This window comes from Athalia rosae, chromosome 5 (assembly GCF_917208135.1).
Source record: "Athalia rosae chromosome 5, iyAthRosa1.1, whole genome shotgun sequence".
NCBI lineage: Eukaryota > Metazoa > Arthropoda > Insecta > Hymenoptera > Athaliidae > Athalia > Athalia rosae.
Window position 1 is genome coordinate 8,432,954 of NC_064030.1, and position 26,433 is coordinate 8,459,386.

Below are 26,433 nucleotides of genomic sequence, written 5' to 3' on the forward strand. Positions count from 1 at the left end.
ATACGTGTGGGTGTGTATTAAGTTGAAAGTTTTAATTAAGAATAACGCGACGTCCGTCCAACCACTACGAATGTCTTACCGAGACTGGCAGTCTGGACACAATTGTCCCTCCCGCCAGACTATGGTCATATATGACGTCACGGGTTGGCGCACGCGCTCCGTTATCATGGCGAAGAGAATAGAGCGAGAGACAAAACCGATCTCGCGTTATCTTTTACTCACTTTTTAGCTACGATTCACCTATTGCCTATACGTCCGTTGGATTTCGTAGAGAAATTGACGACTCGATGGACCATTCGGCGGTAAAATTTTTGGCGCCATTGTTTCCAGGAGAATATCACTGACGATTGCGTTATGCGATGATAAACCTATTTGAACGTGGAATCCATGAACGTGACACAAATTAAATTGGAGCAGGAGAAAAGAACAATAAAATGAAACTACGAGGCGGGCGTATTTTTCATTAAACTCGCCAAATGATCCGGGTGTAGCGGCGTCGTGTTTTTTTCGTTTTGAATTTTTCTCGATAATCTGAAATCTCTATATCTATTTTTTATGGCGATACCGTACTTCGTGGAATGATAATATCTGTACGTTTAGAGAGTAATTATTGCTATTACGAAATAATTACCATTTTGTGACGTAGTGTATTACCTTATGTGCAGTACATACACAGGGTAACCGAAAATAGCGCTATTTCTTGTCTCGAGTTGGACACGGATTGACAAAAAAAGTTTTTTAGGACCCTTCATTTCGGAGTAATTAGTAAAAAGATCCATCCAATTAGCGCCTAGTTTTGACCGGAGCCTGGCTAATCACCGGTCAAATCTAGAATATTCTCAATGCTCGCTCTGCTGAGATGGAATTTGAATACAAATAATGAATGGATTTGATGTATCAGCCTGTTTGATATTTCACAGATAAAAATGTATCAATTCATTGAAATCCCGATGCCGATATCCAAATTATTCGTCTCTACACCGCGCATTGAGAATCACCGTCTTGTAGAGCGTCCGCCCGGGCTCCAGTCAAAAGAACGCCCTGTTCGGGTGTATGTTATTTATATAATTACGTCAAAACCGAAGGTCGCATAGATTCCTTTTTTTTCTATTGGCCAATTCGTGTCTAACTTGAGTCAAGATATCGCGCAGCGTGGCGATTGCCCGCAAATTTCGGGTGACCCTGTATACGTACCTCTACATTATACATAAAATGGCACGACGCACAATGGAACAAGAGAGAGAATTGGTATGACTGTCATAAATATTTTTTGCAACCCATTACGAGAGCGGTTAAATGAACGTTCGTGTAAAATATGAAATATGTAAAAAAATTTTTTAGAAAAAGTATAAAAAAAACAAAAACATTAAAACCTGCTCGTATCATGAAAGGACGTCATTACAGGGATGGGGGACAACAATGCGCGCCGTTTCTATGTACGGGTTATACAATATACGTACGTACATACCAGAGATCGAAGTCGTGACACGTGTGAATGAACATGTCGCATGGGTGTGCGACGCACACTTTTCGGTTGACCTAATAACGGCAGCCTCCGTGCCCGCTTTTACTATTTTTGTCAGTATCAAGTACCTCACACATACCTATATACTCGGAGGCCTAGTGGTTTAGACAAGTGAAAATGAGGAGGGAAAGTTCATTCGAAATTCCTTTGCCTTTTATTCATCGACGCTGCAGGAAGCGGCGAGCGAAAATGAAAAGAGGGGGCTTCGATATTCGCGGACATTCGTAAGATAATGCTTATTTGAAGAAAAAAAATTGTTCGAGCACAGAAAATCCTTCGCCCGAAGCAAGAGGAGGAACAATCGGTTGAGATCGAGTTAAGGAGAGGCTAAGAATGTCCAGAATTCAAAGATATTACAGGTACAAAATATGTAGATTGTAGAGTATCGCCGGTGCGGCGTTGGCGATTTTCCTCAGGACTTAAACAGCATAACGTAACGAGCAGTAGAGGGTACGTTACCCGGCCAACCTGGGTCGGGGTGTCGACCCAAACTTTCCATGACAACCGTTATCCCCGTTTTCAAACAATGGAAAATTACCGGGTGCCAAAACCAAACTTCTGTCATTCCACTGACAGCTAGAATCCGAATGCGAATGTTTCTTTGTTCGTTACTTTTATTTTATCTTCTGTTTTCGTAGATCGAAAGAAATTCGCCTGCTTTCGTATTTGATACACGTGTATAAGCTTCTTTGAATTTTTGAGAAAGATTTTTGTCGCAAATCCGGACAGTCAAGATGCTGAAATTTCAACTAGCCACGCCGCAGGATCTCAAGATCGCCGCCAACATAGAACGCAAGCGACAGACCGAAGAGGCCAGAAAACCCCGGATTTTCAACCCTCGGTCCAGGCGCATCGGGGTGAGTAGGCAGAGCTCCATTTATCTCTAACCTCACCCGACCCTCCGTAGCGGCTAATCTAATCCAACATCATCTTCACGTCTACGTGCACTCGAGCCAAGTTCTCCCATTTTCCTGTCTCTAATGCGCCTAATTTTGCTGCAACTACTTAATTACCCGGGTGTCATAACGCTCTCGCCACCGCAGCAACGATCGATAATCGATTCATCGCTTGCAGCAAAAAAAATACCGGACCTAAATACACTTATTTACTCAATTTAATCGTTACCGAACGCGTATCGCTGCAGCGGCTTAATCGAGCATTTTTTTCTCCATTCCTTTTTTACGTGTCAAAAAATGTATCAGTAGTGCATTCACAAATTGAACGAGGACCTCCGATTCTTTCGGAAGATATTTCGGCTGATATTTCATCGTTTTTGCAAGTTGATTTTTGGAATTATTTCGTCGTGATAACGTGCTAAATTTCACCTACAATGATCGCGGGAATGATAATTATTTATCGCCGGTGTAAATGACATATTTACACTCGTTATTATAATCGTGAGGAAGTTGAATCGCATGATCAGTTATATCATCATTTTGCAGAAAACAAGAATATGAATCATGGCTATTAACCTCATGCATATCATTGCGTGGGCATTCCGTATACCCATAAGCTGGATTTACTAGCCTATGATGTGAAGAGTTCGTTTCTGCAAATGACATTGAAATATAAAAACGAGGGCTCCGAAATCTTTGCCTTTTAAAAATCGGTTTCTTACATCGTGGGTAGATTTGCGATTCGTTTCCAGGGATCTTCACCCCCGTGTACAACACCTGGAAGTGCAGGCTACAAATCCCTAACACGATTAAGCTCAAGTCGAATTAGAAATCCGACGTAATAGAGGCGTGAAAAAGGCCCATTGATCGAACGCATGCCAAAAGCGTTCGACGAATTTTGTTTTCAGCACATTTCACTTCATACGGATCATCTGGAAGCTTTGGTGATACCGATGAACAATTTTTTATTTGTTTAATTCATTTTACATCAGTTTATTGTCGAGTCATTTTTACACATTTCCCTCTTTTGTTCCTTACGATTAGTCAGAATATAATTGAACCGCACAATAATGATGTGGTTTAGGAAAAGTGACGTCAAATAATGACGAAAGTTTCAATAAGTCCGAAGAATCATGATTTTGTGAAGCTACCCCGACATCGACGAGTTTTCCCGAAGCTCATATTTCAAGGTGGAACTTTTACTCCACACGCAGATGAAGAAGCCGCCTGATTCGCGAGGGAATATAAACCGCAAATCGCGTCACCCACGCTAATACAGCGTAGACAGTACACGTCGCGTGATACGACGTAGTTACTTTATTTGATAAATCGAAATTTTCACATTTCAATTCGCCGATATTTCTCTATCGCATAAACTCGAATACCGCGCATCAATTCGTAACAAACACGAGCACGCAGGGAGTCATTCGCGAATTATCCGTAAAAGAGTTTCAACCGCCGGCGAGGTGAACACTTCCGGTACTTTTTTTTTCTCACATCAGCGAACCCCTGCACTTACCCAATGGAAATTTCTTCACCGACCAAGAAGGCTCGGCGGATCGGAGGCTTTGAGTCGGAATAAAACTCGGCTGATAAATGTTGCGATCATCGTAATGAATTGCGATTTTCTGAGTGACGAGCTTCCGCACGATGTACGCTTGAGAAACGGATTCTCAGATTCCGAATAAATGTATTCCAATAATTGAAATCGGACGAAGATTGAACGAAGGATGCGCAATCCTCGTGTATTTTCTCAGACTGATAATCGTATATAATTATTTTTACCCGGAACCGAAGCCCGCGGAGATTCGCAAATTTGAGCCTGTTTTCTCTCCTCGTTCCTCTCCGACTGTCCATGTTTCTTTTTACCGGGGCTGAAAATATACCAGCGTGCAGGTCTTGATCGATAACATGTGAGTGCCGCTGGAATAGACACGGCGCTATAAATGAGCCCAGGAAGTCGACCGTCGACTGTGTCGAGACCGACTGTTTTTTTCAAACGGACGCCAGGAAGTAACATAAAGTGAACGGCGTTATGATTTCGAAGTTTGAAAACTAAGACGTTCTGAAATAAAACACAGCTAAAACCGTAACGGCGATGCAGTGTATAACTTCATTGTTTCCCAATCTACGTATAAACGATGGTTCGTAATACATCTATAAGGAAGAAATCCGATCACGTAACTCGCTTGTACGGAAAGAGAACTTGTGAAAATATAAAAACGACAACCAGGAAACGGCGGAGTAACGGTACAGATATATATTAGTAATTTTTCCAAACCATAGAATCTTCTATATGCTTCGTTCTAAACTCGATGTATATTCTCCCGTAAGATCAGCTACGAAGATCAGACGTGATCGGATATATTATTCATATAAGAGTATGAAGGAAAGAACTGCACGCACGCAAAAGTGCAGACCAAACGAACTGAAACTTGTAGAATTATTAAGACCTTGTAACACGATGTAATAGTAACAAATGGTCAATGCTCACTTGACTCGAAATGTCGTTTGGATTTATTTTTGTGGAATCATTCTTGAAGAAGTATTCACATTTTTTTTTTTTTTTTTTTTTAAAAAGCGTAATATCTGAAGAGATGAAAACTCTGCACAAAAATAGGAGTATCGGTGGAAAGGGTTGGCTGAACTATGGTATACCGCGTATATAAATACGAAACCAATCAAATAACGCCTCTATCACATTTTATACGCTGCAGAGCTTCGATCGAATCATTGCGGTCGCGGCTCCATTTCGTTTGATATATTAACACCGTCGTTATTACGTAATCAAAAATCAATTAGTTCCCATCGAGTAGTTCCCAGGGCTCTAAATTATTCATTGATCACCTGCAATTCATTATACCGTATGACACCATTGTTCCTCTTTATTGCATACAGAGCTAACGATTCGCACCAAATTGCATTGTGCAAGAGGCCTCTCTGTATGGTAGATTTTCATGTATTATCCATTCTTTCTAGTTTCTATCGAAGGTAATCGATATACCGTATAAATATATCTATAAATGCACATGATTATTCCTTTTTTATTTCTTTCAATTTGGATACAAAAAAAAAAAAAGTGAAAAATAAAAAAACCGCATTTGAACATGTGTTTGGTTTCTACAGCTATTTTTATTCTCTATTCTAAACTGTATATCTGATGATATCCACAGACATGAATTCCACTTATTCCACATTCGAGATAATACATATAATACAGTATAATGTGGTGAGGGTTTGATTCAAAAACTTCTCTCTGAAATCGCAGCAGAGGAACAAAGATTCGATAATCTGTAGTGTTTTTCGCGCTCTGGATACAAAGAGGAAAAAATAATCTCGCCGTGCTGTAATCTGTTCGCAAAATTTCAGATCGACAAAGAATTCCTCGACAAGCAAGTGGAAGAAAAAAAGAGACTCGCTCAATCGGAAAAAGAGAAAGAACATCAGATGGATCAACAGCTAGTGCGAAGTAGCCAGTTGGCTATGAAGCTGGAAAAACGTGAGGAAGAGGTAAGATAAGGTCCTAACGGATCCCTACTAATTAATACATCCGCCATTCCGATCTACAAATGCGATGCGTGTGCAATTTATTAACGATTAGGCATCAGCTTCTTTTATTGCTAGCTCTGATGCATTCACTTTCTCAGAAGTGATAAAAGGCGAGACGGAAGTCTGCGAATCGACGACTCAGGGTCTTAATTCAAATTGGTCTCCCTATGTCAGATCGTCATTGGCAACGTCTGCATATTAATGACCAAGTTCAAAATCACCGTGTGACTTTTTCGCTAACTCGTGTATCAGATTGTACAATTATACGTTTAGCATTTTCCTAGAATGTGCATGTGTAAATCAATGTTTCGAGCTCTAATTTTTACACTAGTCGCGGATGCGGATACGTTGCTCGCGAGAAAGTGAATCGTGTACAGATAAAATCTCTGCTACTTAAACACACGAATTTCTTCACAAATCCGTTAGCTCGAACAGCTGTTGTACGTAGTGTTTGTGTGTGAGGTATTATTTTAATTGCGTTTTGCTGCCGCTTTGAGCACGGATTTTCAGTTATATTTAGACTATATCAGATAAAGCAGCTATAGCTCCTCGTGACACGTAGCTAATTTTGAAGAAATCTCTGTGCAGAGTGATATCTGAATATTATATCAATCGCACTCTGCAAATATGATTAAGCAAAGAAACTCTCTAGTCGGTATACCGAAACGCATATCTGTCTCACAGGAGAGACGAAAAATTAACAAAGAGATAAACACCTTTCGCACTATCTACCAACGCCCCGAAGATCGCAGAGACTTTGACCTTTACGACCCTGACATCTTGAAGAAGTCGATGCCGCCCCGACTCAGAGACGACGATCCTCGCCTGGGTCTTGCTTCGGCGCAAAAGTAAATTATTGCAATACCAAAAACCTAATAATCTCTTCATTATAAGTTTTGCTGATTTCTTTTCAAAGTTCCTCGAACTTCGATTCATTGAACTTTTTCATTGGTGGCGAATCAGGTTCGAAGGAGAGGACGTAAATTCGGAAGAGCGATCGAGGATACTGAAGGAACAGATGCAGTCATGGCTCGAACAGCAATCTCATGAGCGAAGGATGGCGGAAAAGGAGCATAAAGAAGCGGAGGAAGCTTATCAAAAAGCGGTTATAGCTAGAGACAAAAGAGCCATTACTCTAGATAAATTGGAGCAAGAATGTCGTCGGAAACTGAATGAAGCAACGGCAAGATTTAATAAAGCTCTCGTAAGCGTGAAAGATAATTTTTATTTTTCAAAATATTTCGACCGTCTTTTCGCTGCGCTGATGCATTTTAATCGAATTATCGCATTTGGGAAGCAGATTTTGAATTGACCTTTTGATCAAAAATCGTCCGTCACTTTTAGCTTGAGAGATGATAGATTTTTATTCTTGATAGAAAAACGAGAGTCGTGACTTATTAATTCACTTCACGAAGCCGATAAAAGCGGTGCAACGACCGAAGAATATTGCGGATAACATGTGTTTACGAAGACCAATTCTATTTTCGCGTGAATAGCGGTGTGAAAAATTTTAAAGTCTTTATTTCAAAACCTATTCTTGTCTGAGCTAGGTATAGAAACGTCTAATGTACTTCCGACTTCCTGTTGACTAAGGATGTTGAAAACCGACTCATTGCGCGTTAAAGACACAAGATATACCGAGGTTTATAATTGCGTAAATGTCACGTATGCCAGATTATAGAAGTGTCGACACATAAATTGTTATTACGTCGACTTACACTATACCCATATATTCGTAGACACGACTTGAAATTAAAATGACAAAACGAATTGGTGTCCACAAATTCTATTAGGCGTCTAAAATTAGCAATGCTTTTGTTTTCAGGGCGATCGTTCAACCGCGAGATCGCTGTTATTATTTGTAAGGTCATTTTTGAGTTTTTTAAATTTCATTTTTTCTCCTATGCCAAAAAATTGGAATCGTCAACGTTACGAACTCCGAATTACAACGCGACTTCCTTTCAAAAAAGCACAGAGGTACGAAGTTAAATTCAAAGGGGAGAAAAAGACGCATGAATAGTAGTGAAACCAATAAAAGCGAAATGAATCGCAGAACTTCAACGGCTACTATATGGGCAAACTTCTTCCATTTTTTTCCCGTAACATTGACACGGATTTTTCAGGGTTACAAAGAGTATCGTATAACCGACTTCTGGAGTGAAATTTCAATGCCAAACTTCAACTAGAATTAAAATTGACGTAATTAAAGTTAATATCCAATAAATAAAGCGACGTTCAAGTGGCGGACTGCAAGAATAAACTAAAAAAAAACAAACTAGAAAAGAAGAAAAACATCCAGATAAAAAATCTCACGTTCGCAGAATCTACATAAAACCTGACACAGTGATTATAATTATGCGTACAATGTATAATTACACCTATGTATATTATGACAGGTCATAAATCGCGGTGTAGCGATCGATAATATCGGATAATCTGCACGTTGCGACAACGATTTAATTGAATTTATCGCAGGCTGAAGAACAGGACTACCGCCGAAGGACCACTGCGATGCAAGAAGAGGAAGATAAAAAAGCGGAAATCTATAACCACGTGACCGGTGATTTCCTCACCGAGGCACCGGAACAAGCAATGAGCAATAAAGGGCCGAATAAACCACTGGCGAGTCGGTACAAGGGCATGTCTGCTGCTGAACTCAAAGCTTACAGGGACGTTCAAGCAGTACAGATGGAAGAGATTATCGTAAGACATACCTATACTTTGTCATTTCATATACTATTCGTTTCTTGCCAATGAAACGCTAAGCAATTTATTTTATTCCATTCATCGAGATATCTGCACTTAACGTGTAATGCAGACAAATAATTTCAAATGTTAAATGGCGCCCTGTAGAACGTGTAGTTATTCCACAATTTTTTCATCGGATATATTATTCTAAGGTCGGCCGTTTCTTGTTGCATATATCATACGACTCTTTAACGCGAATATGAGGCTATCTTTGGTGCACTGCCTGCTGCTTACCAATATCATATTTTAAAAATTCCGTTCCGTACGTACATTTGATAAGCGTACACACACATAATACTCTCATAGCTACGGAGAAACAAAGAAGGATATGCAGTAAACGTAAGCCAGGTCAGAGATGCTGACGCACGGTTTCTCACGTATCAAATCGCGGAGCTATCCGCTTTGCACGAATTCGTGATAATTTTTAATATTATGTTCTTTATTGCGCGTTCAATTTCGAGGCGTTAAAACTCAACTTCCACGGCGTAAAAAATGTGAAACCAATGAAAAAAATTGCTTTATTGTGCAAGAGTATAATTTCTTGGCAATCCAAGTACAACAACTATATTCAATTTGAGAATAATGACAGACGTTACAAATTCAAAACAAATATTACACAGAAAATGAAACGCGAGGAGAAACGCAGAGACGAAGAATGGGATAGACTAATGGCGGGGAACGCTCACGCCGCAGTAGCATTTGAACGAGAACTGGAGCGCAAAAAGAGGTGAATTATAACAACCGATCTATTTCTACAAACTTGGATATTGGATCCCGCCGATCGGTATATTTCTACCTTTGGATAAAAAATTCTACCTGATTTATCGTAGTTTTGTTCGGTCGGACGAACAATCTTAATCGTATAAAAAAAAGTATAGTGTTCCAGTTTTAGCAGGTATGAAAATTAAGATGAAAAGAACATATTTCGGTATGATGATACGATGGTATAATAAACAATCTATGTAAAAAGCTGAAATATATTTTCATATTACAGGCAAATCAGCAAACAAGTCGCAGAGCAAAATCTACAGCTAGCTGAACAACAAAAATCGCAACAAAATTACCTAAACCGTGTAGTTTATAAGAATAAACCTACTGCTGCATTTTTCGAACAATTCAATAAAGGCACGCGGTAGAATCGATGCAGTTCTATACAAAAAACTCATACGAATTAGGGAGCTCGATCTATGCTTACGACCGTAATTTTTTAATATGGAAACTTTTTCGTGCCTATAAGGCGTATATGTATCCGCCGTTTGGTATGATTTAATTGTCGATCTCTCATCATTTCTAAAATTGGTAATCTTAAACTTCGTGAAAACTATAATATAGTGTTTTTACATTGGATACCTAATAAAACAAGTGCAAATAATTCGTAATTTCTTATTGCTTATTTAAGCTGAAGACGCGACGTGATCAAAATACAAATCCAGATTGCTAATTAATGCCGATGAAAAAGTTTAATACAGTTTGAATAATCGAGACTCCGATTTGCAGGAATGACTACGTGTTGCTACATTTATAGACTTATTATTACGATCACATTTCGCATACATATTGTATGTATATACCTATGCAAATATAATGGATAAAGATCAGTTTCAGTTCTCGGTTAACGTATGCATACGTGAAAGTTGTCTATGATCGTCACTAGCATTATTTTATATCGGACATGATATGGAATTCATGCATGATTTGGGCTAGTTATGAGGGATGGGGTGGTTTGGATAGAGTGAGAGTTGGGTAATCTGAATAACACCGTAATCGCCGACTAAAATTTGATCATCAAAAAATACGAAAAAATCATTATTTGTCTGAAATAAAACCGGTAAGTTAATCACCGATGCAGTAACCTGTTCTAAATAAATTTGTAATTTAGCGCCCCTCCACATGCGACAAGAGGTCACCACTTTACGGCACTCCACAAAGTTACCGAGCAACGAAACGCATGTAGCGTGGTGGCAACGAAGAGGTGGGTGGGGTGGTATAAACGTAAACAAAAAGTGACAGTTGATTCGTGAAGCGTTGTTTGAGCTGTCAAAATTATTAAAATGCTCGTTTGCAGATCATTTTAACCATGAATTTTGACTTCAGAGAATTCAAATTATGTCGAATGAAAATTTGACAGTTTCTTTTCAGTAGATTTATGTTATGTTTACCACCAGAAAAATGGAATTTGAACAGGAAATACTCTCCGATCACACGTGAGTCACAGGTTATAAATTGCGCTTTCAACAGTCGTTCGTATTTTATTTCTCCGATTATTCAATATTTTTGACAGAACGAAGGATGGGAGCACAATTATTAAAGAATACGTTACTATCGTACAAAACCTTAAACAGGAATTGCAGAATTGTAAAGTAGGTATTAGATTTGCACTTTATCCTCCACATTTCATACTTATTTTCCATTCTGCTAATATATTCTGATCTAGGTTGAACAGGCAGCTCTTCGATCTGAACTTGCAAATGTTCAGGATGAGAATAAAGCGGTTGCAAACACAACACGAGATTTATTTCTGGCAGTGCAAACAGAGGATTATGGCAAAGAGTCGATAAATACCAAAGAAATGATTACAAATCTTCAAAAACGTATCACAATTATTCAAATGGAGAAAGAATCTGTGGTTCAATTATGGCAGATGTCTTTGAAGGCTATAGATTTACTGGAGGAAGAGTTGAAGGGATTTCATCGTGATGGAAGAAGCACCAAATTTTATGAAGAGCAGATGAATGGTGTCAGAGAGACTTATTCCGATGCAATTAAAGCCTTGGAAGCAAAACTTGTTCAGGCTCGAGAGAATTTTATTAAACAGCAAACACTTTGGGAATCTAGTAAAGATAAAATCAATGTACTAACTTCCGAAAAAGATGACCTTACAAAGAAGTTCCTGGATCTGCAGAAAAACGCTCAAGAAAAAGATTTAATGGCACAGAAACACATAGACACTCTGGAATCAGAGTTGAATACATCAAAATCTGAAATGGAAAAGGCGCGCATATCACAACTTCAGTTAGAGGCAAAGTTAAAAGAGATGCAACAATTTGTAGCAACTATGATGGCCAAGGATACTGAAAATAAAAGTAAGGTCTCAGAGGCTATAGAATTAGTTGAATCTGCAGTCCAAGAAAAAGAACTGGCCTTACAGAGAGAAGCACGCGGTATAGATGAAAGATTGGCACTAGAAAATCGCTTGTCCAAAATTGCAAAAGAGTACGAAATTTCATTAGAAACTGAAGTGTCAAAAGCAAAAGAATCTTACGAACGAAACATAAAAAAATATCTACTTGACATGAAAGAACTGAAGGTAGAACTGCAACAGAAATCTACCTTGCTTGACAGGGCGCAAAGGGAGTGCAGGCTGGTGGAAGAAGAACTGGATAAAGTTCGACACGGATCGGATGATTTTCTTCATCAGTCAAATTCGAAGTTTCTTGCATTACAGCAGCAGCTTCAAGATACAGAATTCAAGTTACAAGTCAGTGAGGATAATAGCAGAAAAAAATATACGCTTAAAATACAGCAACTTGAACAGCATGTCACAGAACTGGAAGAAAAGCTAGTTGCTACAACCGACCAGTTAAAACGTATACAAAAACAAAGTTCTAGAGAAATAGAGGAACGATTACATGAGGCAGATGAACGAACAAAAGAAGCTGTGGAACGTTATGCCAATCTTGAAAGAAGATTGTCAAGAGCAATTGATGAAAAAGAGAGTCTGACTGTAGAGTTACGATTGTTACAAGGGAATTTTGATAGAGAAACAAAAAGAAAGGATCAGGAGAAAAGATTTCTAGAATGTCGGGTAAGAGAATTACAAGAAGACGTTAGAACTGCAGCTAGTTCTATGGAACAGACTGCTACACATGCAGACAAACTCGCGGGTCAAATCGTGATTCTTGAACAGGAATTAAATACAAAAACTGGCATGCAAAAATTGTATGTATATCCAATGTACTTGTAGTTATTATAAAAATCGCGTCAATAGTAAATAGGTATTCAAATATTCATAGAGTTGCTGATACAGAGTTCCGCTGCAAGATAGAACTAGGACAGAAAATTCATAATTTGAAGGAGAAGTATGAAAGAAAAACCAAAGAATTGACCGAACACGTGGAGACTCATCAGAAGCTGGCCCACAAGTATCTGAACAATTTGAAAGACTGGTCTCTTACTAAGCTAAATTTTTTTTATTGAATAACGATCAATCTCTAATTTCAGATGGAAAGAAGAAGCTAAACGGCTCACCTCAAGTTTTCAAAAACGGCTGAAGGAACTCCGAACCAAGCTAGTTGCCCTGAGGAAAGAGAATGAAGAATTGAACAAGGAACTCCTAGCTTCTAGGCAGCAGCTTGCAGAATTCAGAGAAAAAATCATTCACAGGTATAAAATCAGTTTCACTTTACCTTTGTGAAGAATGTTATGGATTATAGATTATCTATTCCAACTATTAGCTCTTAGCAAAACAATCATTTTCTTCCATTGGTTTTTTATCTGACGTTAATTTCCGAAATATTTATGGTTTCAGATATGACCAAGGTGATACAATGAGGTGACGGCGTTTACATAACCCATATAGTCTAGTAGTGTTAAATGAAGTGTGCCGATTGATACTTGTGAATAGTGTAACAATGCAAAATCTTATTTATTTTACATACATACTGGAACTTTTTAAAAACCAATATCAGTTCTGCGTACCCTTAATACAAAATCGTTCCGTTTGTTGAATGTGCAAAAGTTTTGTACAGTACAACTAATACGGCAGTCAAACCAGTATCTGTTATTTACAGTTGATTCATCATTACAGCAGAATTAATTATCGAAAATTAATACATCAAGCTATAAGTGAGCTAGAGGCTTACGCAAGATTGGAATAGAAAATCTGAACCTAAGCTGAAGACTGAATGCAAGCGTTAAACAAACTGGGAAACCAGTAAAGAGGCTCAGTTTCACCCTGATGGTCCAGCCATGCTAGCCCCTCTTTAACCATATGATCTACAGCTTTCTGGGCTCTCTCGGGTTCCCACCGTAATTCTCTCTCCAATGAGGCTTTAGAGACATGAGCATTTCCAGACATTGAAGCTTGTTGAAGGACAGCAGTATGGTCCATACTCAATTCTCCTGGAATCGATTGAACTAAGTGTTTTCCTCTACCAATTGGGACTACAGAAAATCCATTTCCAAATATTCTAAGTTTCTTTGCTGCTGCCAATAGATCTTCGTTTGATATTTCCTGATGTTCTTTGCGTCTTCCTCTAGCTTGAACCAGGCGATCACGTAGTTCGTCCAGCGATATTAAACCACCATTTTTATAGTTTGTCGCCAGACAGACCTCAACAATCTGTACAGCGATCTCATAGTAGAAATCACCAATACCAAGAACAGACCAAAATCCTTTACCAGATGCCAAAGGGTCAACTCCGATGGATGCACACATCTCTGTAAACTGTCGTCGGAACTGAGCATTCTTCTTTATCTCATTTTTATGCTTGGAGGCAAACTCCTCAAGATTTACTCTGAACACATCTAACTGCTTTGTCATCTGTTCCAACTGATTTTCCTGGATTTCTGTTCCTTTATCTTTGTACTTCTCTTGTTCTAGTTTTTGTTTGTGGATCGCACCTACTCCTGCCTTCCTTCGCATTTTTCAATTTGTTTTTCAGCCTACAAAATAAAAAAAAAATTCATGAGGAAATTGACTACTCTGACTTCTACGGATGATCTACCATTAATATCCTGGGAGTTCATAATAATTTGAACTGGGTGAATTTTTATCGTTACCCTTAAATTGATATCATGGATACCACATATCATTACATACTTTGAATTTCAGAATTATTGCTTTTAACCCTAAATTGAACTTTAATTGCAGACAAAATATCAAATACTTCTGGCAGAGTTGAACTTGGTGAATACCTTTTCTTTATTATACAACGTCTGTCACCTGATAATTTGTTCGGATGTTTTTCTTAGTTACGGTCTTACGGACTAGTTACGACGTTCTAACCACAAAATAAGGACAAGTCTCTCTCTGTGTATCGGTGTTCTCCACTGCATTGGCGTCGATACACTTGTCAGTACGCTATCAGCGTCTGTTCGACGCCGACATACTGCCTATAGTGTATGTCGGAAGGTCGGCGCTGATAATACTATACACACGACACTATGGAGGGCTAGAGAAGCTTTCTCTGACGCCCTCTAACTTGATTTTTGAACTAGCAGCCCCTGAAACCCTCCTTGGACTTAGGGGTGCATACCGACCGCAGTTAATGTGATGCTTCTGGGATGCGGAGGAAATATTGGATTATTTTGAATATGAAGATAATGAATGATTGATTCTACTTCTGAAAAACGGAAAAATTTTCACAACTTTTTCTTTATCAGATTTCTGAGATCAGGATGCATAATCTGCATTAGTAGCCAGAGACAGCCTGTGAACAACATCTGATTAGCAATAAAACTAAAGACGAAACCCTAACATCTATAAGAAAATTTAAATTAGTATGAAAACTGAAATAAGAAATATTGATTAGGACCTGTAAGAAAATTTCTTACAAACAATCGCGCAGAAGTCAAGTACCACGCAAAAAACGTTGCGAAAGTACTTGATTCCTTGCAATTCCTGCGGTTTTTCGATTTAAAACGCATAAAGCGGTGCCATGCGTGTTTTAAGCGCTAAGTCCGCGCTCATACGAGCAGCAGCGACAAAGCTTGGGTTTTTATTTCTCTTCAAATTCCAACAAGAAAATCTCTCAATTCATCAATGTCAGGCAAATTTCTAAAGCGTCTTGCAAGATAGCAAATAACGCTATTTGTTTATACCTACGAAACATTGCTCGTCCTCGCGCTATACGCCCGTGCGAGCAGTGTCAGATTTGGAATATTTCTGCTAATGTAATTTTTATTCGCATCTTTTTATTCCAATTAGCGTAGAGGAATGGAAGGGAGAAAGGTTTAAAAAGAATTTGATGCATTAGATTGCAGCAAAAAGATCTAAAGGACCAGGTGAAAAGAATTATTAGAAAAGTAGCAATACCTATATCTATGGTTCTGCATAAGAAATTTTATTCCGAATCACTAACAACAGAAACAAGTCTAATAATTACTGAGCATTCAGAATGGTAGTTCTCTCATGTCTCTCCATTGCAATTTTCTTAATCCTTTCCCACAGCATGGGATAGGGATGAATAGTCCTGACAAAATCAGCACGTTCTAGCCTGTAGAGCTCGCAGATTTCTACAGCCACAACGCTAGCAACCCTCCTTTCGTCGGGCATGACCAGCGCTATTTCTCCGAAATGAGCACCGTCCTCCAAATGGCAAACTTCTTTCCCAGATTTGGTATAAATAGCCACAGTACCCGAAGCAATAAAATACATACAATCTCCAGGTTGATTAGCTCGTACGATCACGTCGTTCGTGAGAAATATTTCTGAGCGTAGAAGCGCTACTATCCTGATCAGAAGGGACATTGGTAAGTTGTTGAAAAAGGTCACATTTTCAACCAACTTTCTGCACGAATGCATCCCGATCTCCTGACTAATCTGCGCCGAAACCGTACCCAGAATTTCCGGTTCCCTGAAGTAATTATTTTGGTATCGGAATTCATAGTAGGATAGAAACCGCTGTTGGTTTTCTAATGGCAACTGCTTGTGCCGCATATACTGCTTCAATTGAACGGTCATAGCTTCGTATTTTAGCCTTGAACTGTTCATACCCTTAAAAACTTGCATCAGAGCACCTACTAGAGTACAAACTACAGTGACAGCTGCGATGTGGACAAATATTGCTAGGTATTGGTCTTCCACAGTCGCAGGTGGAGCCCCGTTAAAACCGGAGCAGGTGAACATGGCGATCGCACGGAACAGACTGGTGCGATATTTTAATTGTAATGATTCGTTCCAGACGGCATGTTGGTTTATCCAGGACATTTCACTGGGTTTTTGAGGAATTCCCAAGGACGTTACGGCCATCGGGACTATGTAATGGATACATGCCTGCCAGTGGAGCACCAGGATACCGGTGCCTACGAACATCAGGATTTTTACAAGTCCTATCGACATGTCGTAGGCGTTGGCCAGGCGCTTCGTGTTGAGGTAAAACGAGATACCGCGAAATACCATCACCAGAGTAGCAAGCTCTCGCGATACGATTAGCTCATCCCAAGATCCAATGAAAAATATATCTGTCGGTATTGATCCCAGAAGATCGAAGACGAAGGTACCGCTGTAAACGTAATTCCGCGCGATCATTGGAAGATCTAGTTGAACAACTCGAACGATTTCGTCGTAGTATCTAAAAATAAATTCTCAAATAAGGAGGGTCGATCGCTGATTTGATTGCTACGAACCCCGTACGAAAATTGAGAACGATATCCGCGATATAAAAACCGATGAAACCATTTTTCGTCCACGTCCAGCCGTGGACATTTCGATACATGTCAAAGGCAGCCTGGTACGGTAGGATAAAGAATATACCATACATCGACAGAATCATCCCAAAATCCCACCAATGCCTGTGGAATGATTCTCTACTGTAATTTTCCGGAATTCACTTATCGGTTTCAGAAATACTATGACTCGTCCTACTTGAACGGACTGAACGGGTGAACTACGTATTTATAATGGCGTAGATGCCGCCTTTTTTCATAAACGATGGACGCTCGACTCCGCAGGAATTTTCTAGCACTTGGATTTTTGTCAGATACCATGCATGCACGACGTAGTGCTCCGAGTGTCGTTCGGAGCGGACCTTTACCCGGAATGAACAGAACTTCATCGTGTTTCAAGTTTATCTCACAATCATGACGAGCCTTCAGCATCATAACTTTTCAGGAATTGGAGCTCGAAGGCAAACTTAAAGATACTAAGTTGCAAATTATGTTATTCATTGATAATAAATACATGAAACATGACAACTGTTTTCTATTGTTTTTATTCCCTCATTTTCACACGTTTTTATTACTCACATATGCGGTACCGTGAGTTGCGTTCAATTCATCCACTACTGTTTCAAAATATACACGAAGTCGCGTCCGGTTGAATACTTCTTGCTTTCTATCTCCACTTCAACACTATTTGTCTCCAAGTTAACGTGAAATACTGCATTCGGGGGAATTTCGATTTTTCCGCTCAGTAAGTCTTCAATATTAGGAGATATTCTCGGACCTAAAACCGGATCTTCGTAACGATATAAGAGGATTGAAGAAGTGTCTGTAAACAGAAAGAACCATTGTCCATAATGTGATCATCTCAGAAGTTATGGATTTGGTGAATTTGCTTGTACCTTTTATTGATTTGTTATCCTTAACGATTCTCGCTACGAGATTGGCGGCGGTGTCCCCTTCGAAGACCTTGACTGTTTTCGTGAAAAGGCCGGTACACATTTGCGGATTTACAACATTAAGCGATATCCCTGGACGAGTAGAAAATGTTATATAGGGTGCTCCAGGACAGCATTCTTCCTTCGTTTTATCAGAAGCTTCGTCCGTGTATTTAATAATCACTTCTTCGAGCTGGAAATTGTTAAACTAAGAACGACAAGTACGCCTTAGATTCTGCTAATGGATTTTTCACTCACAGTCAGAGTATTGCGAAGATATTCTTGATTGATTTGTAGTACTTCGAATTCGTCAAAATCTAGCGTCAGATTGAGGGCTGCTACACCGAGCGTGTCCACTTTTTCTCTTGTCGTTTGAACGAACGGCATCACTCTCTTCATATACTTTTTGAGGTCAGGTTTAGTGCCGAGTTCAGTCGCGATTATTTTATTATCCGGCAATATGTTTCCATTTTTCTACACAAATAATGAAAACCGAGAATAAAGTCAAACAGTCATATAGCTATCAATAGACGAATCACCGTACATACCTCGTACAATTGTTTCATACTCGTTAGAACGGTGTTCTGCCACGGGGGAAATGTTTTCGCAACCCAGATGGTCCCGAGCGTGGGAAACTCTACTGGAGGAGGGGCGGGTTTTCCTTTTGCAACTTTCTTGGGTGCCGTATGATTCTTCAGAAGGATTCTGAACGAGTGGGCAGCCGCTGTAAGATACTGCGACGACTTCACCAATATTTCATCGACTGGACCCGCAACTGGCCATAGCGCGTTCAAAATACTACCTTTCTGTTACATGGGTTTTAAAGAGGAGAAATGAATCCTGCAATGCTTGAACCGACCTCATACATTCGGTTGTTGAATTACCTTACTAATGAGAGACCACACGTGTTCGGCAACATGCGGGCAAATCGGAGCCATTAAAATAGTCTGGATTTCGATGAATTTGAAAATAAGATTCGAGTTTATTCCTTCTGATGCGGTGAATTGCACGTATTTATCCCTAGCTGTCTGCAGCTCGTAGAATCCAGTTCTCAGGGCTTCTTTGTACAGCATTTTATGGTAGTTTTCCTTAGTCTCGCGTATCTTCAAATTCATTTCACTGCAAATGTAAAAAATGGATTCTTCCGACATTCGATGCACACCCTATAATTTAACTCAATATTATACCTTTGGAACACGCGATCGTTAAAAGTGTTTGGTTCGCCTTTCCTGAACGTATCCTTTGAAGCTATCACTTCCTTGACCCACTCGATGAACGTGTAAAGCTTGAGGATTCCAGCATCTGCTGTACTTTCAACGAAGTTGGCATCTTCTACGGAGTCTCCAGAATCAGCGAGGCACAAGCGCATACCGTCAGCGGAGAATTTGCTGACTGCTTCAGTTAAGGTCAAAAAATTACCGTCCGATTTCGACATCTAAATAACAAATGATAATTACTTCGAATTCATATTGGAATAATCCGTAGTCACTAACCTTTGCTGAATTCAGAAGCAAATGCCCATTCGCCCTGATTCCTTTGGGCCATAGTTCAGGTTGATCAGGCCAAATTGCTGTGTGGTTATAGATGTAAAATGTGAGATGATTCTGGATTAGATCTTTTCCTGACACTCGCAGGTTGACAGGATACCAGTAGTTGAATTCTCGCCGCATATGGTCCAGTGCTTTTTTCTGTATAGAGGTTTTTGGCAGTTTGGCATCTTTGAAGAATATGTAATCCCATACCTCCGGAGTCATCTGCTCGGCTCTAGAATAGTACGATTGCAATAAGCAGCATTCGACGCGCTGAAAAGATCACACAGCCGTAGAAATATTTCACTCACTTGATACCCAAAGCATTGGGCTTGTCTCCCTTGAACGAACCACCCTGTATCAAGTGAGATATAGTATAGTAGGCATTATAGATGGTTGAATCTGACAGCGATTCAATCAGCCAATACTCATCCCAGGGTAGTTTAGTACCTGAAAAAAAAGGATTACATAAGTATATTCTCACAAGTTGATCTACCATACATTCAGTTTGAATGAAACTTACCCAATCCATACGTTCTAGAGCAAGCATATTCGTGTAACCAATTCAGACAGGCAGTGAAATTTTTCCTAACTTCATCATGAAAGGTTTCTAGATTCTCTAAGGCTTGCTCTGCTTGTTTTTTCCAATTCTCTTCACCATAGTCGAGGTACCACTGATTACACAAAGCTACCACGCACTCGTCATTTGATCTGGATTTTATTGTCTTTTCAGGTTCATAATAAATAACCGCGTCTTTAGCGTCGATGAGTTTTTTTTGGATATCTTTCTTGACATCCTGAATTTTCTTCCCTGCATGTTCACCAACTAACAGTATACCGTCATAAAATCCTTTGAGATAAACCATTTCTTTGGCTGTTAACAATTTCTCCGTGTCGTTTTGGGACTGGATCTTCAACTTGTCATAGACTGTTACCGCTGACAAGTTACCAAACTCTGGAATTTCGAGTATCGGTATCTGTGTACAAAAGTTATGTAAGACTTTTTGTTCAATATCAGTCATGAATGGGCTCGAATTTACACTTACAGGCTCGTATGGAAGCACCATCTCATCTTTGATACCATATTTCTCTCTGAAAGGCTGTTTCTTCTTCAGGTCAACAAGTGCAGCATAATCATCTGGAGAATCACTAGGGACCGAAGTAACAATACCGGTACCCTTATCTTCTTTTATGGTGAGCATAGGTAATGTATAGACCACTTTATTACTCGTTAACGGTGCGTGTAGTGGAAGGCCGAGAATATCCTGTTATTGTATATTGAATAATTTGTTACACGATTCAAAAATTCAAACACGACTGATGCGCAAATTGTCAGAACTTACCTGCCCAATCAACTCTGCGATAATATCTACTTTTCCTTCCGTTTTCGTAAATCCTTGATAAGCCATATTACGGGCTGCTCTCTCAGTAGAGACAAAAATATCACCGTTGGCCAAACTGTACGCGATGTAACGCATATCTGGATGCACCCAGCAGTTTGTTTGACCGTACATGGTCTCCGGTCGTAAGGTTGCAGCTACCAAATAAATAGGCTTTCCCTGTGCATGTCTAATGAAGAAAAATATATTCTACATAGTTAAATTTCGTGATTAAGTAGTTATCAAATACGTGCTTTCGAATGTAAATGCTTGAACGACTTACTTTAATGGTTCTGGGTATGGTTCTAACAGTTTCATTTTCACCAGTGTGTACTCTTGGGGCCCGACACCCTCACCAGTTGACCTGTCATGGTCCATACAGGGTTGATTGTCTTTAGGAGAAAATATTGTGTAACGTTTGCCGTACTTCACTTTGTTCCTAGCTTTCAAGTGGAGGAATTGCCACCTGACAAATGAATCGAAAAAGGGATTAGCGTCGGTTGTTATGAATGTTCTCCTCCAGTCCACCTAGCCAGAACAATAGGAAACATATAATAACGTATAATGCTATTATGCACAGATGACCAATTATTCTACTTACATCACTAATACATATATTAGTAGTGATTATATGTATATGTCAGTGACTTACATGTATTCCAATGGATTTCAGATCCATTACAGCGCGAGGTGGAAAGTAGTCTAGCCAATAATTGGCATCAGCAAACTTGTGAATCTCTCCCTCTTCTACTCCAAGGCTCAGCATGATTTGCCATTGATACTTTGCTCCAACTGATTTTGCTACTGCTTTACTCTGAAATTAGTTTATTGATACTATTAATTTATTATATTTAATCATGAAATTAGATGAAAAAAAAAACAGTATATTGCTAGCAACCTTTTTTCCTTTACTTTTATCCCTGACAACAACATCATCGACTTTTTCTTCAACAAATTCTTCCTCTTCTGGGAACTTTGGAGGATTACCGTATGTTTCCATTTCTCTCTTGAGTTTATCTGCACAAGCTTTAATTGGCATACCCGTGCAATGAAATCCAAATGGAAATAAGACCTTCTTGCCCAGGAGACGGTTGTAGCGGACTGCAAACTATGAATTATAACGATTCTTCAGTAAATTCCTCGATATATTTCAGCATTAGAAAAAGAACTCATCATTATTTCTATGAAATGAAATCATTCTAAGAATGTATAAGTGTATTAACCTCAGCTTTGGACAAGGAGAATGTGTGACCTAGGTGAAGACGTCCATTCATATAGGGAAAAGGAAAAGTAGCCAAGAACTTTTCATCGTCTGATTGTTTCGGCGACAATGGGGCATCTTCTTCATATACTTTTGCAACTTCCCATTGCTTCTGTACATCCTGCTCAATTTTCTGTAGATATTCTACCTTGAAGGTACCTTTCCTTTCGGTAGCCTTAAAAAATGATGAAAGTTAATTGAGAATATTTTCAATCTTGTCTTTTCTGTAGACCAGCAAAATTTCATGTATAGTGACAATAAAAGATGATTGACAAAGTTAGCAGTAAGCTTTTCAACAGATGGAATAAAGAAATAAAGGTTATCCAAAATTCCAGTATAGTTTATTTCTATATTTATACAACATAGTCTAGTATTAAAAAGTTGAATTGAAGATGATTAAGTATTTATTCAGGAATTACCATATTCGTCTAGAAATATCTCAGAAGACACCAGGCTTTCACACGTGGATCGCCGATGCAACCAACTGGCACTGAGGAAGTTTATCGTTAGATATTCGTTTCCTGATGCAACAATTTCTTAGTGGATGCACAACCCACTGGCATCGACAGATGGTATAAAAAAAAAGTATGACTTGAACAAGTAACCGGTTGCAGGTAAAATGTTACCGGTGACGTTTTTTATTGAACCATCTGAATTCAACAAAGTCCCAACTGGTAGAGCCACTATGAAAAATTCAGGGACCGTTCAAGCCGTGTGAGCCAACAACTATGCTTGAATATACTGATATTTGAACTTGGAATCTACAATTTTTTGATTACTGATAACAATTTCTTGCCCTTAAATCAATGTCAATTGACCAAGAATTCAATACCAATTTCAGTAGTCAATTAAATCTTCAGAATCAGCCAATCGATTTATTTTAAAGAGACGTTGCATCGCTATTTCATTGCCCGGGTTCACGATCGACCTATACCTAATTTATGCAATGTTAATTTTGATATATAATTGACATTCTGAATACAAATTGATCCATCCTACTACAAAGCAAGCAACAGAAAATAATTTGTGTTAATTCTTTCGCGTTCGCGGGTTTTGCGGCAAAAGTAGTTCGCCGTATCGCCACCGAAGGTAGCGGTAAAAAATCAAATGTAATTTGGTTACACTAGACGTAATGATAAATCTTCCAACACTTTGAACTATGAAAATTACCTCAAAAATGCTCGAAGTTCACGGAATCGTTGCCAAGAAATTTGAAAATTTATGAGGCATTTTGCAACGCTAGCTTCAAGTCTAGATAAGCTGAGTTTTCATATCTGCTGGAGGGGTTGAAAAAAGATTTATAGAAATAGAAGGACCTCAGATACCGAGTGTATTAATTTTAAAAAATCTGATCCATGAAAAAACCACGTATTTAGATTACGTCCGACTAGGATCCCGCGTATCAGCTGATTTTGAACAAAAAAGAAAGATTGAAGCCGTCAAGACGAATTCGCCACCTCTGGTAATTGCAAAGAGAAGATAAATAGAAAGCGTGGAGCGGGATCGAATGCATGTAGATACATACAATACATACATATGCGAGGTAGGTAGGTACATAGCACCGTGAGATTAGAATACAAATCAATCAGGGAAACGGCCCAGTGCACATTTAATTTCCACGCTCCCCCTCCTCTCTCGGAGAGAGGGAAAGTCGATCTCTCGGTAGTTCTAGGACTGGCGGCGATACGTTTGACAGGGGTGACTTGACTCCTACCCCCGGGGCACGGCGATACGTTACCCCCGGGCAAGCCAAACGTCGCTGCAGCATCCGCGCGCGTTTCCAACATATCCCCCAGTTTCCCTCACAGCAGCCTCGGCCACCACCAATTCCAACTCAAACTCAACTGCCATCCCGCTTACCTAACTCTGCCACGGGGCCGACGTCATTGCCAGCCAAGTTTATGGCCCAGACCGACGCCCATAAACTGTACAAATGGTAAATCTACCGTAAGATCATCCCAGCCGAAAATGATGTATTGTACGTTTCGCGACGAATAGGACATACGAGCCGCCTCCTCGTTCTGCAGCTACTGACCCCCGCAAAGATAGGTGCTTAGTCCACCTCCCTTATGCACTTTGTCTTCTATATTTTTTTTTCAGCGAATTTCTTCACGTGAAATCACCACTACCTGCGAAATTGCGACGTATTTGTACAGTTATGCATATTATGCCGAACCCACATCATAATTTCCGATGTACAGATATTGGTTGGAAATTACTCGTAATATAGCTATGATAATATATCTATACATCTGTATATGGCAGTTGCGGCAAGAGTCCTCGTCGAATTCGACGTCAATTTGATTTCGATTAAGTGTAAGTTAGGATAGTTAGTTCCGGGCTATAAGGTAGAATCAAATTTGCTCAGCTGCCGCGCATGTAAACCTCTCCCCATCAAAATTCCTCAACGTCGACTACATTATTAGTCTTGCGGAACATTGCGTTAGGTGCAAATATACGAGAAGAATAAAGTTGGCCAGGTCTTTACGGTCGACCGAAGAATCTAAATTGCGGAACACGGATTGTTACGACATTGTACAGCCCCGGGCGAGAAATAAATACCCCATATACACCAGTCACGTCGTACACTATACCATATACCATCGCCGCATAGTAGCGGAAAGCTGACGACGATACGGGACATCCTAAATCTCCACATGTATAAATAGATCTGAAATACGCACGTAAAATGGAAGAAGAATCACGCTCCAAAGATTCTAGAGGTCCGATGTGTCGCGCCGTAGCCTTAAGCCAAGCTTTTCTCCTTACATAATAACGCCTTTTCCCCAAAATACCCGTGATCCTTACCCCAAGTTTCACCACCGTTTCACCTGACTAATTCGCGAGTGATCTTGCAGAGAGATAAAACCAGCCCTCTGCGGAATATCAGCTGTTCTTTGTAAAACTTCACGGTGTGATACCTGCGGCACACGCGAGGGTTCTCCGGCCGCATGTTTTTCCTTATTTTTTTTCATTTTTTTTTTTTTTTTTTTTTTTTTTACAGGGTATCGCTAAACCAAAGAGTCCGATGACGATTCAAAGATTCACATATGCGGAAACGAGAGCGGAAATGAAGTAGTAACCCATGTCAATAACTTTAGCTCGTGAGTACGAGTCTTGCGAAGAGAATTATAATAATCAATTTATGACAATTACACGCATCGACTCTTTCCCATCTGCCGAATTCATCTTTCACCGTCTATCGTCACCAGTATATTATATACTTACCTGAACCGCAGATTAGATCAGTCGGGTATAATGGACCAACCCATGCCCACTATTGTACAATGACGCTATTATACCGAGCCAAGTATTGTCGAAAATCAACCGAAGACCAAATAATGGTTCACCCTACTGCTTTTTGGATCTGCTGGCGGATCTGCGGCATAAGATCACGCACGGTACAGCGGTGCATCAGATCGTGGATTATGACAGTACGAGAGTTGAGAGGTCCTGAATTAAGGATCTGTCCGTCGTACGGTCCCACCTCAATTTTCATCCCTTAACATTCGGCATAAAGCGCCTCAACGATCGAGGTCCTTTGCTCGATGAGGGGAAAAAAATTTATTTCAACGCCCGAAAAAGGCATCGACGCAGCGACGGGGCGAACGAGTAATTCCAACGCGAAGGTGTTTAATCTTTCTGATTTTGCATGTTGCGAAAAAAAAAAAAAAAGGCCACCCTTATTTCTTTTATGTCGTTGTAACGTTGGATTTTACCAAACCAAAAGACTGAAATTCAGGATTGCTTTTGGGTTATAGGAGACGAAGCATGTATTTCTATTTTGCCGAATTCGCAACATCACGGCGGTACCGCGCGCACCCCTCGCGCGCCTCGTGTCTTTGTGACATTCATTTCTCCAAAAAGAGGGATTACCCGAACAATGAGAGAAATAAAAACAGGAATAACAGCGAAGGGCTTTGGTAACTATTCCCGACGAGGATTGTTACGCGGTGAAACAATGAGTACATACATAACGTGCCGCCGTGTAAAAAGAACGGTACTGTAATAATTTTGAAACGCGGTATTTTAATCTGGGGGAACTTCCTTCACGCGACAATCTAGCAAAGAGCTAGCGCACGCGTTCGTTCTCTTAATTTTTCTCCTTTATTTTACCGAAGAAACATTGCACGGTGTAGCCTGTTACGTTATATACGTTACGTAACGTTAACGGTGAAGAGATCGAATAGCGGAGCGAGGTAGAGCGAGAATGTGATATAATGTAT

At 39.7% G+C, this 26,433-nt stretch overlaps 5 protein-coding genes across 10 annotated transcripts; 2 read left to right on the forward strand and 3 right to left on the reverse strand.

Moving 5' to 3' along the window:
• The first annotated feature begins 211 nt into the window (after positions 1 to 211).
• On the forward strand, positions 212 to 10,090 carry LOC105690219 (RIB43A-like with coiled-coils protein 2). 3 transcript variants are annotated; one of them, XR_007278621.1, is made up of 7 exons: positions 212 to 2,382; positions 5,791 to 5,931; positions 6,655 to 6,818; positions 6,934 to 7,174; positions 8,446 to 8,673; positions 9,339 to 9,613; positions 9,713 to 9,848. XR_007278621.1 is itself a non-coding variant. In XM_048656096.1 (7 exons), exons 1-7 carry the CDS (start codon positions 2,260 to 2,262, stop codon positions 9,852 to 9,854), a joined length of 1,146 nt encoding a protein of 381 aa, XP_048512053.1. In that variant the 5' UTR covers positions 212 to 2,259; the 3' UTR covers positions 9,855 to 10,090. The 3 variants fall into 3 exon arrangements, 2 of the variants coding, with proteins under 2 accessions (XP_048512053.1, XP_048512054.1); XM_048656096.1 differs by having other exon boundaries at positions 9,339 to 9,445; positions 9,713 to 10,090; XM_048656097.1 differs by lacking the exon at positions 212 to 2,382 and adding an exon at positions 3,455 to 4,671 and having other exon boundaries at positions 9,339 to 9,445; positions 9,713 to 10,090.
• Positions 10,091 to 10,709: 619 nt separating this feature from the next.
• LOC105690217 (sodium channel and clathrin linker 1-like) lies at positions 10,710 to 13,396 on the forward strand. Its single transcript, XM_012407847.3, has 6 exons — positions 10,710 to 10,922; positions 11,000 to 11,078; positions 11,153 to 12,657; positions 12,732 to 12,860; positions 12,940 to 13,101; positions 13,247 to 13,396. Exons 1-6 carry the CDS (start codon positions 10,870 to 10,872, stop codon positions 13,272 to 13,274), a joined length of 1,956 nt encoding a protein of 651 aa, XP_012263270.2. The 5' UTR covers positions 10,710 to 10,869; the 3' UTR covers positions 13,275 to 13,396.
• LOC105690220 (vacuolar-sorting protein SNF8) lies at positions 13,340 to 14,849 on the reverse strand. Of its 3 annotated transcripts, none has more exons than XM_012407851.3 (2): positions 14,663 to 14,849; positions 13,340 to 14,382 (listed from the first exon to the last, which is right to left on the reverse strand). In XM_012407851.3, the coding sequence occupies exon 2, from the start codon at positions 14,360 to 14,362 to the stop codon at positions 13,607 to 13,609; it is 756 nt and encodes a 251-aa protein (XP_012263274.1). In that variant the 5' UTR covers positions 14,363 to 14,382; positions 14,663 to 14,849; the 3' UTR covers positions 13,340 to 13,606. The 3 variants fall into 3 exon arrangements, with proteins under 3 accessions (XP_012263274.1, XP_012263273.1, XP_048512055.1); XM_012407850.3 differs by having other exon boundaries at positions 14,635 to 14,847; XM_048656098.1 differs by lacking the exon at positions 14,663 to 14,849 and adding an exon at positions 14,500 to 14,623.
• An 815-nt stretch (positions 14,850 to 15,664) lies between these two features.
• On the reverse strand, positions 15,665 to 17,541 carry LOC105690133 (potassium/sodium hyperpolarization-activated cyclic nucleotide-gated channel 1-like). The gene is made up of 3 exons (XM_048655376.1): positions 17,306 to 17,541; positions 17,108 to 17,250; positions 15,665 to 17,025 (listed from the first exon to the last, which is right to left on the reverse strand). Exons 1-3 carry the CDS (start codon positions 17,539 to 17,541, stop codon positions 15,821 to 15,823), a joined length of 1,584 nt encoding a protein of 527 aa, XP_048511333.1. The 3' UTR covers positions 15,665 to 15,820.
• A 94-nt stretch (positions 17,542 to 17,635) lies between these two features.
• Positions 17,636 to 22,771, reverse strand: LOC105690208 (leucine--tRNA ligase, cytoplasmic). 2 transcript variants are annotated; one of them, XM_012407835.3, is made up of 16 exons: positions 22,627 to 22,771; positions 22,170 to 22,382; positions 21,845 to 22,054; positions 21,599 to 21,760; positions 21,230 to 21,474; positions 20,911 to 21,136; positions 20,614 to 20,832; positions 20,091 to 20,544; positions 19,879 to 20,017; positions 19,532 to 19,802; positions 19,226 to 19,473; positions 18,923 to 19,157; positions 18,587 to 18,844; positions 18,297 to 18,512; positions 18,003 to 18,231; positions 17,636 to 17,929 (listed from the first exon to the last, which is right to left on the reverse strand). In XM_012407835.3, exons 1-16 carry the CDS (start codon positions 22,627 to 22,629, stop codon positions 17,721 to 17,723), a joined length of 3,537 nt encoding a protein of 1,178 aa, XP_012263258.2. In that variant the 5' UTR covers positions 22,630 to 22,771; the 3' UTR covers positions 17,636 to 17,720. The 2 variants fall into 2 exon arrangements, with proteins under 2 accessions (XP_012263258.2, XP_048511037.1); XM_048655080.1 differs by lacking the exons at positions 22,170 to 22,382; positions 22,627 to 22,771 and having other exon boundaries at positions 21,599 to 21,762; positions 21,846 to 22,024.
• Between the last annotated feature and the right edge of the window lie 3,662 nt (positions 22,772 to 26,433).

Bases quoted from the DNA above. Each gene is read 5' to 3' on its own strand.
- LOC105690217 (XM_012407847.3), top strand. From the start codon at position 10,870: ATGTTTACCACCAGAAAAATGGAATTTGAACAGGAAATACTCTCCGAT. The intron at 12,658-12,731 runs GTATGTATATCC...AAATATTCATAG, and splicing joins AAAACTGGCATGCAAAAATT to AGTTGCTGATACAGAGTTCC. The intron at 13,102-13,246 runs GTATAAAATCAG...TTATGGTTTCAG, and splicing joins AGAGAAAAAATCATTCACAG to ATATGACCAAGGTGATACAA.
- LOC105690208 (XM_012407835.3), bottom strand. The intron at 19,158-19,225 runs GTATAATATTGA...TTACATTTGCAG, and splicing joins AACGATCGCGTGTTCCAAAG to TGAAATGAATTTGAAGATAC. The intron at 17,930-18,002 runs GTACAAGCAAAT...TTCTGTTTACAG, and splicing joins GGATAACAAATCAATAAAAG to ACACTTCTTCAATCCTCTTA.
- LOC105690219 (XM_048656096.1), top strand. From the start codon at position 2,260: ATGCTGAAATTTCAACTAGCCACGCCGCAGGATCTCAAGATCGCCGCC. The intron at 6,819-6,933 runs GTAAATTATTGC...GTGGCGAATCAG, and splicing joins GGTCTTGCTTCGGCGCAAAA to GTTCGAAGGAGAGGACGTAA. The intron at 8,674-9,338 runs GTAAGACATACC...AATATTACACAG, and splicing joins TACAGATGGAAGAGATTATC to AAAATGAAACGCGAGGAGAA.
- LOC105690220 (XM_012407851.3), bottom strand. From the start codon at position 14,362: ATGCGAAGGAAGGCAGGAGTAGGTGCGATCCACAAACAAAAACTAGAA.
- LOC105690133 (XM_048655376.1), bottom strand. From the start codon at position 17,541: ATGATGCTGAAGGCTCGTCATGATTGTGAGATAAACTTGAAACACGAT. The intron at 17,251-17,305 runs GTAGGACGAGTC...GGAAAATTACAG, and splicing joins CACCCGTTCAGTCCGTTCAA to TAGAGAATCATTCCACAGGC. The intron at 17,026-17,107 runs GTTTTTATATCG...TCCTTATTTGAG, and splicing joins GACGAAAAATGGTTTCATCG to AATTTATTTTTAGATACTAC.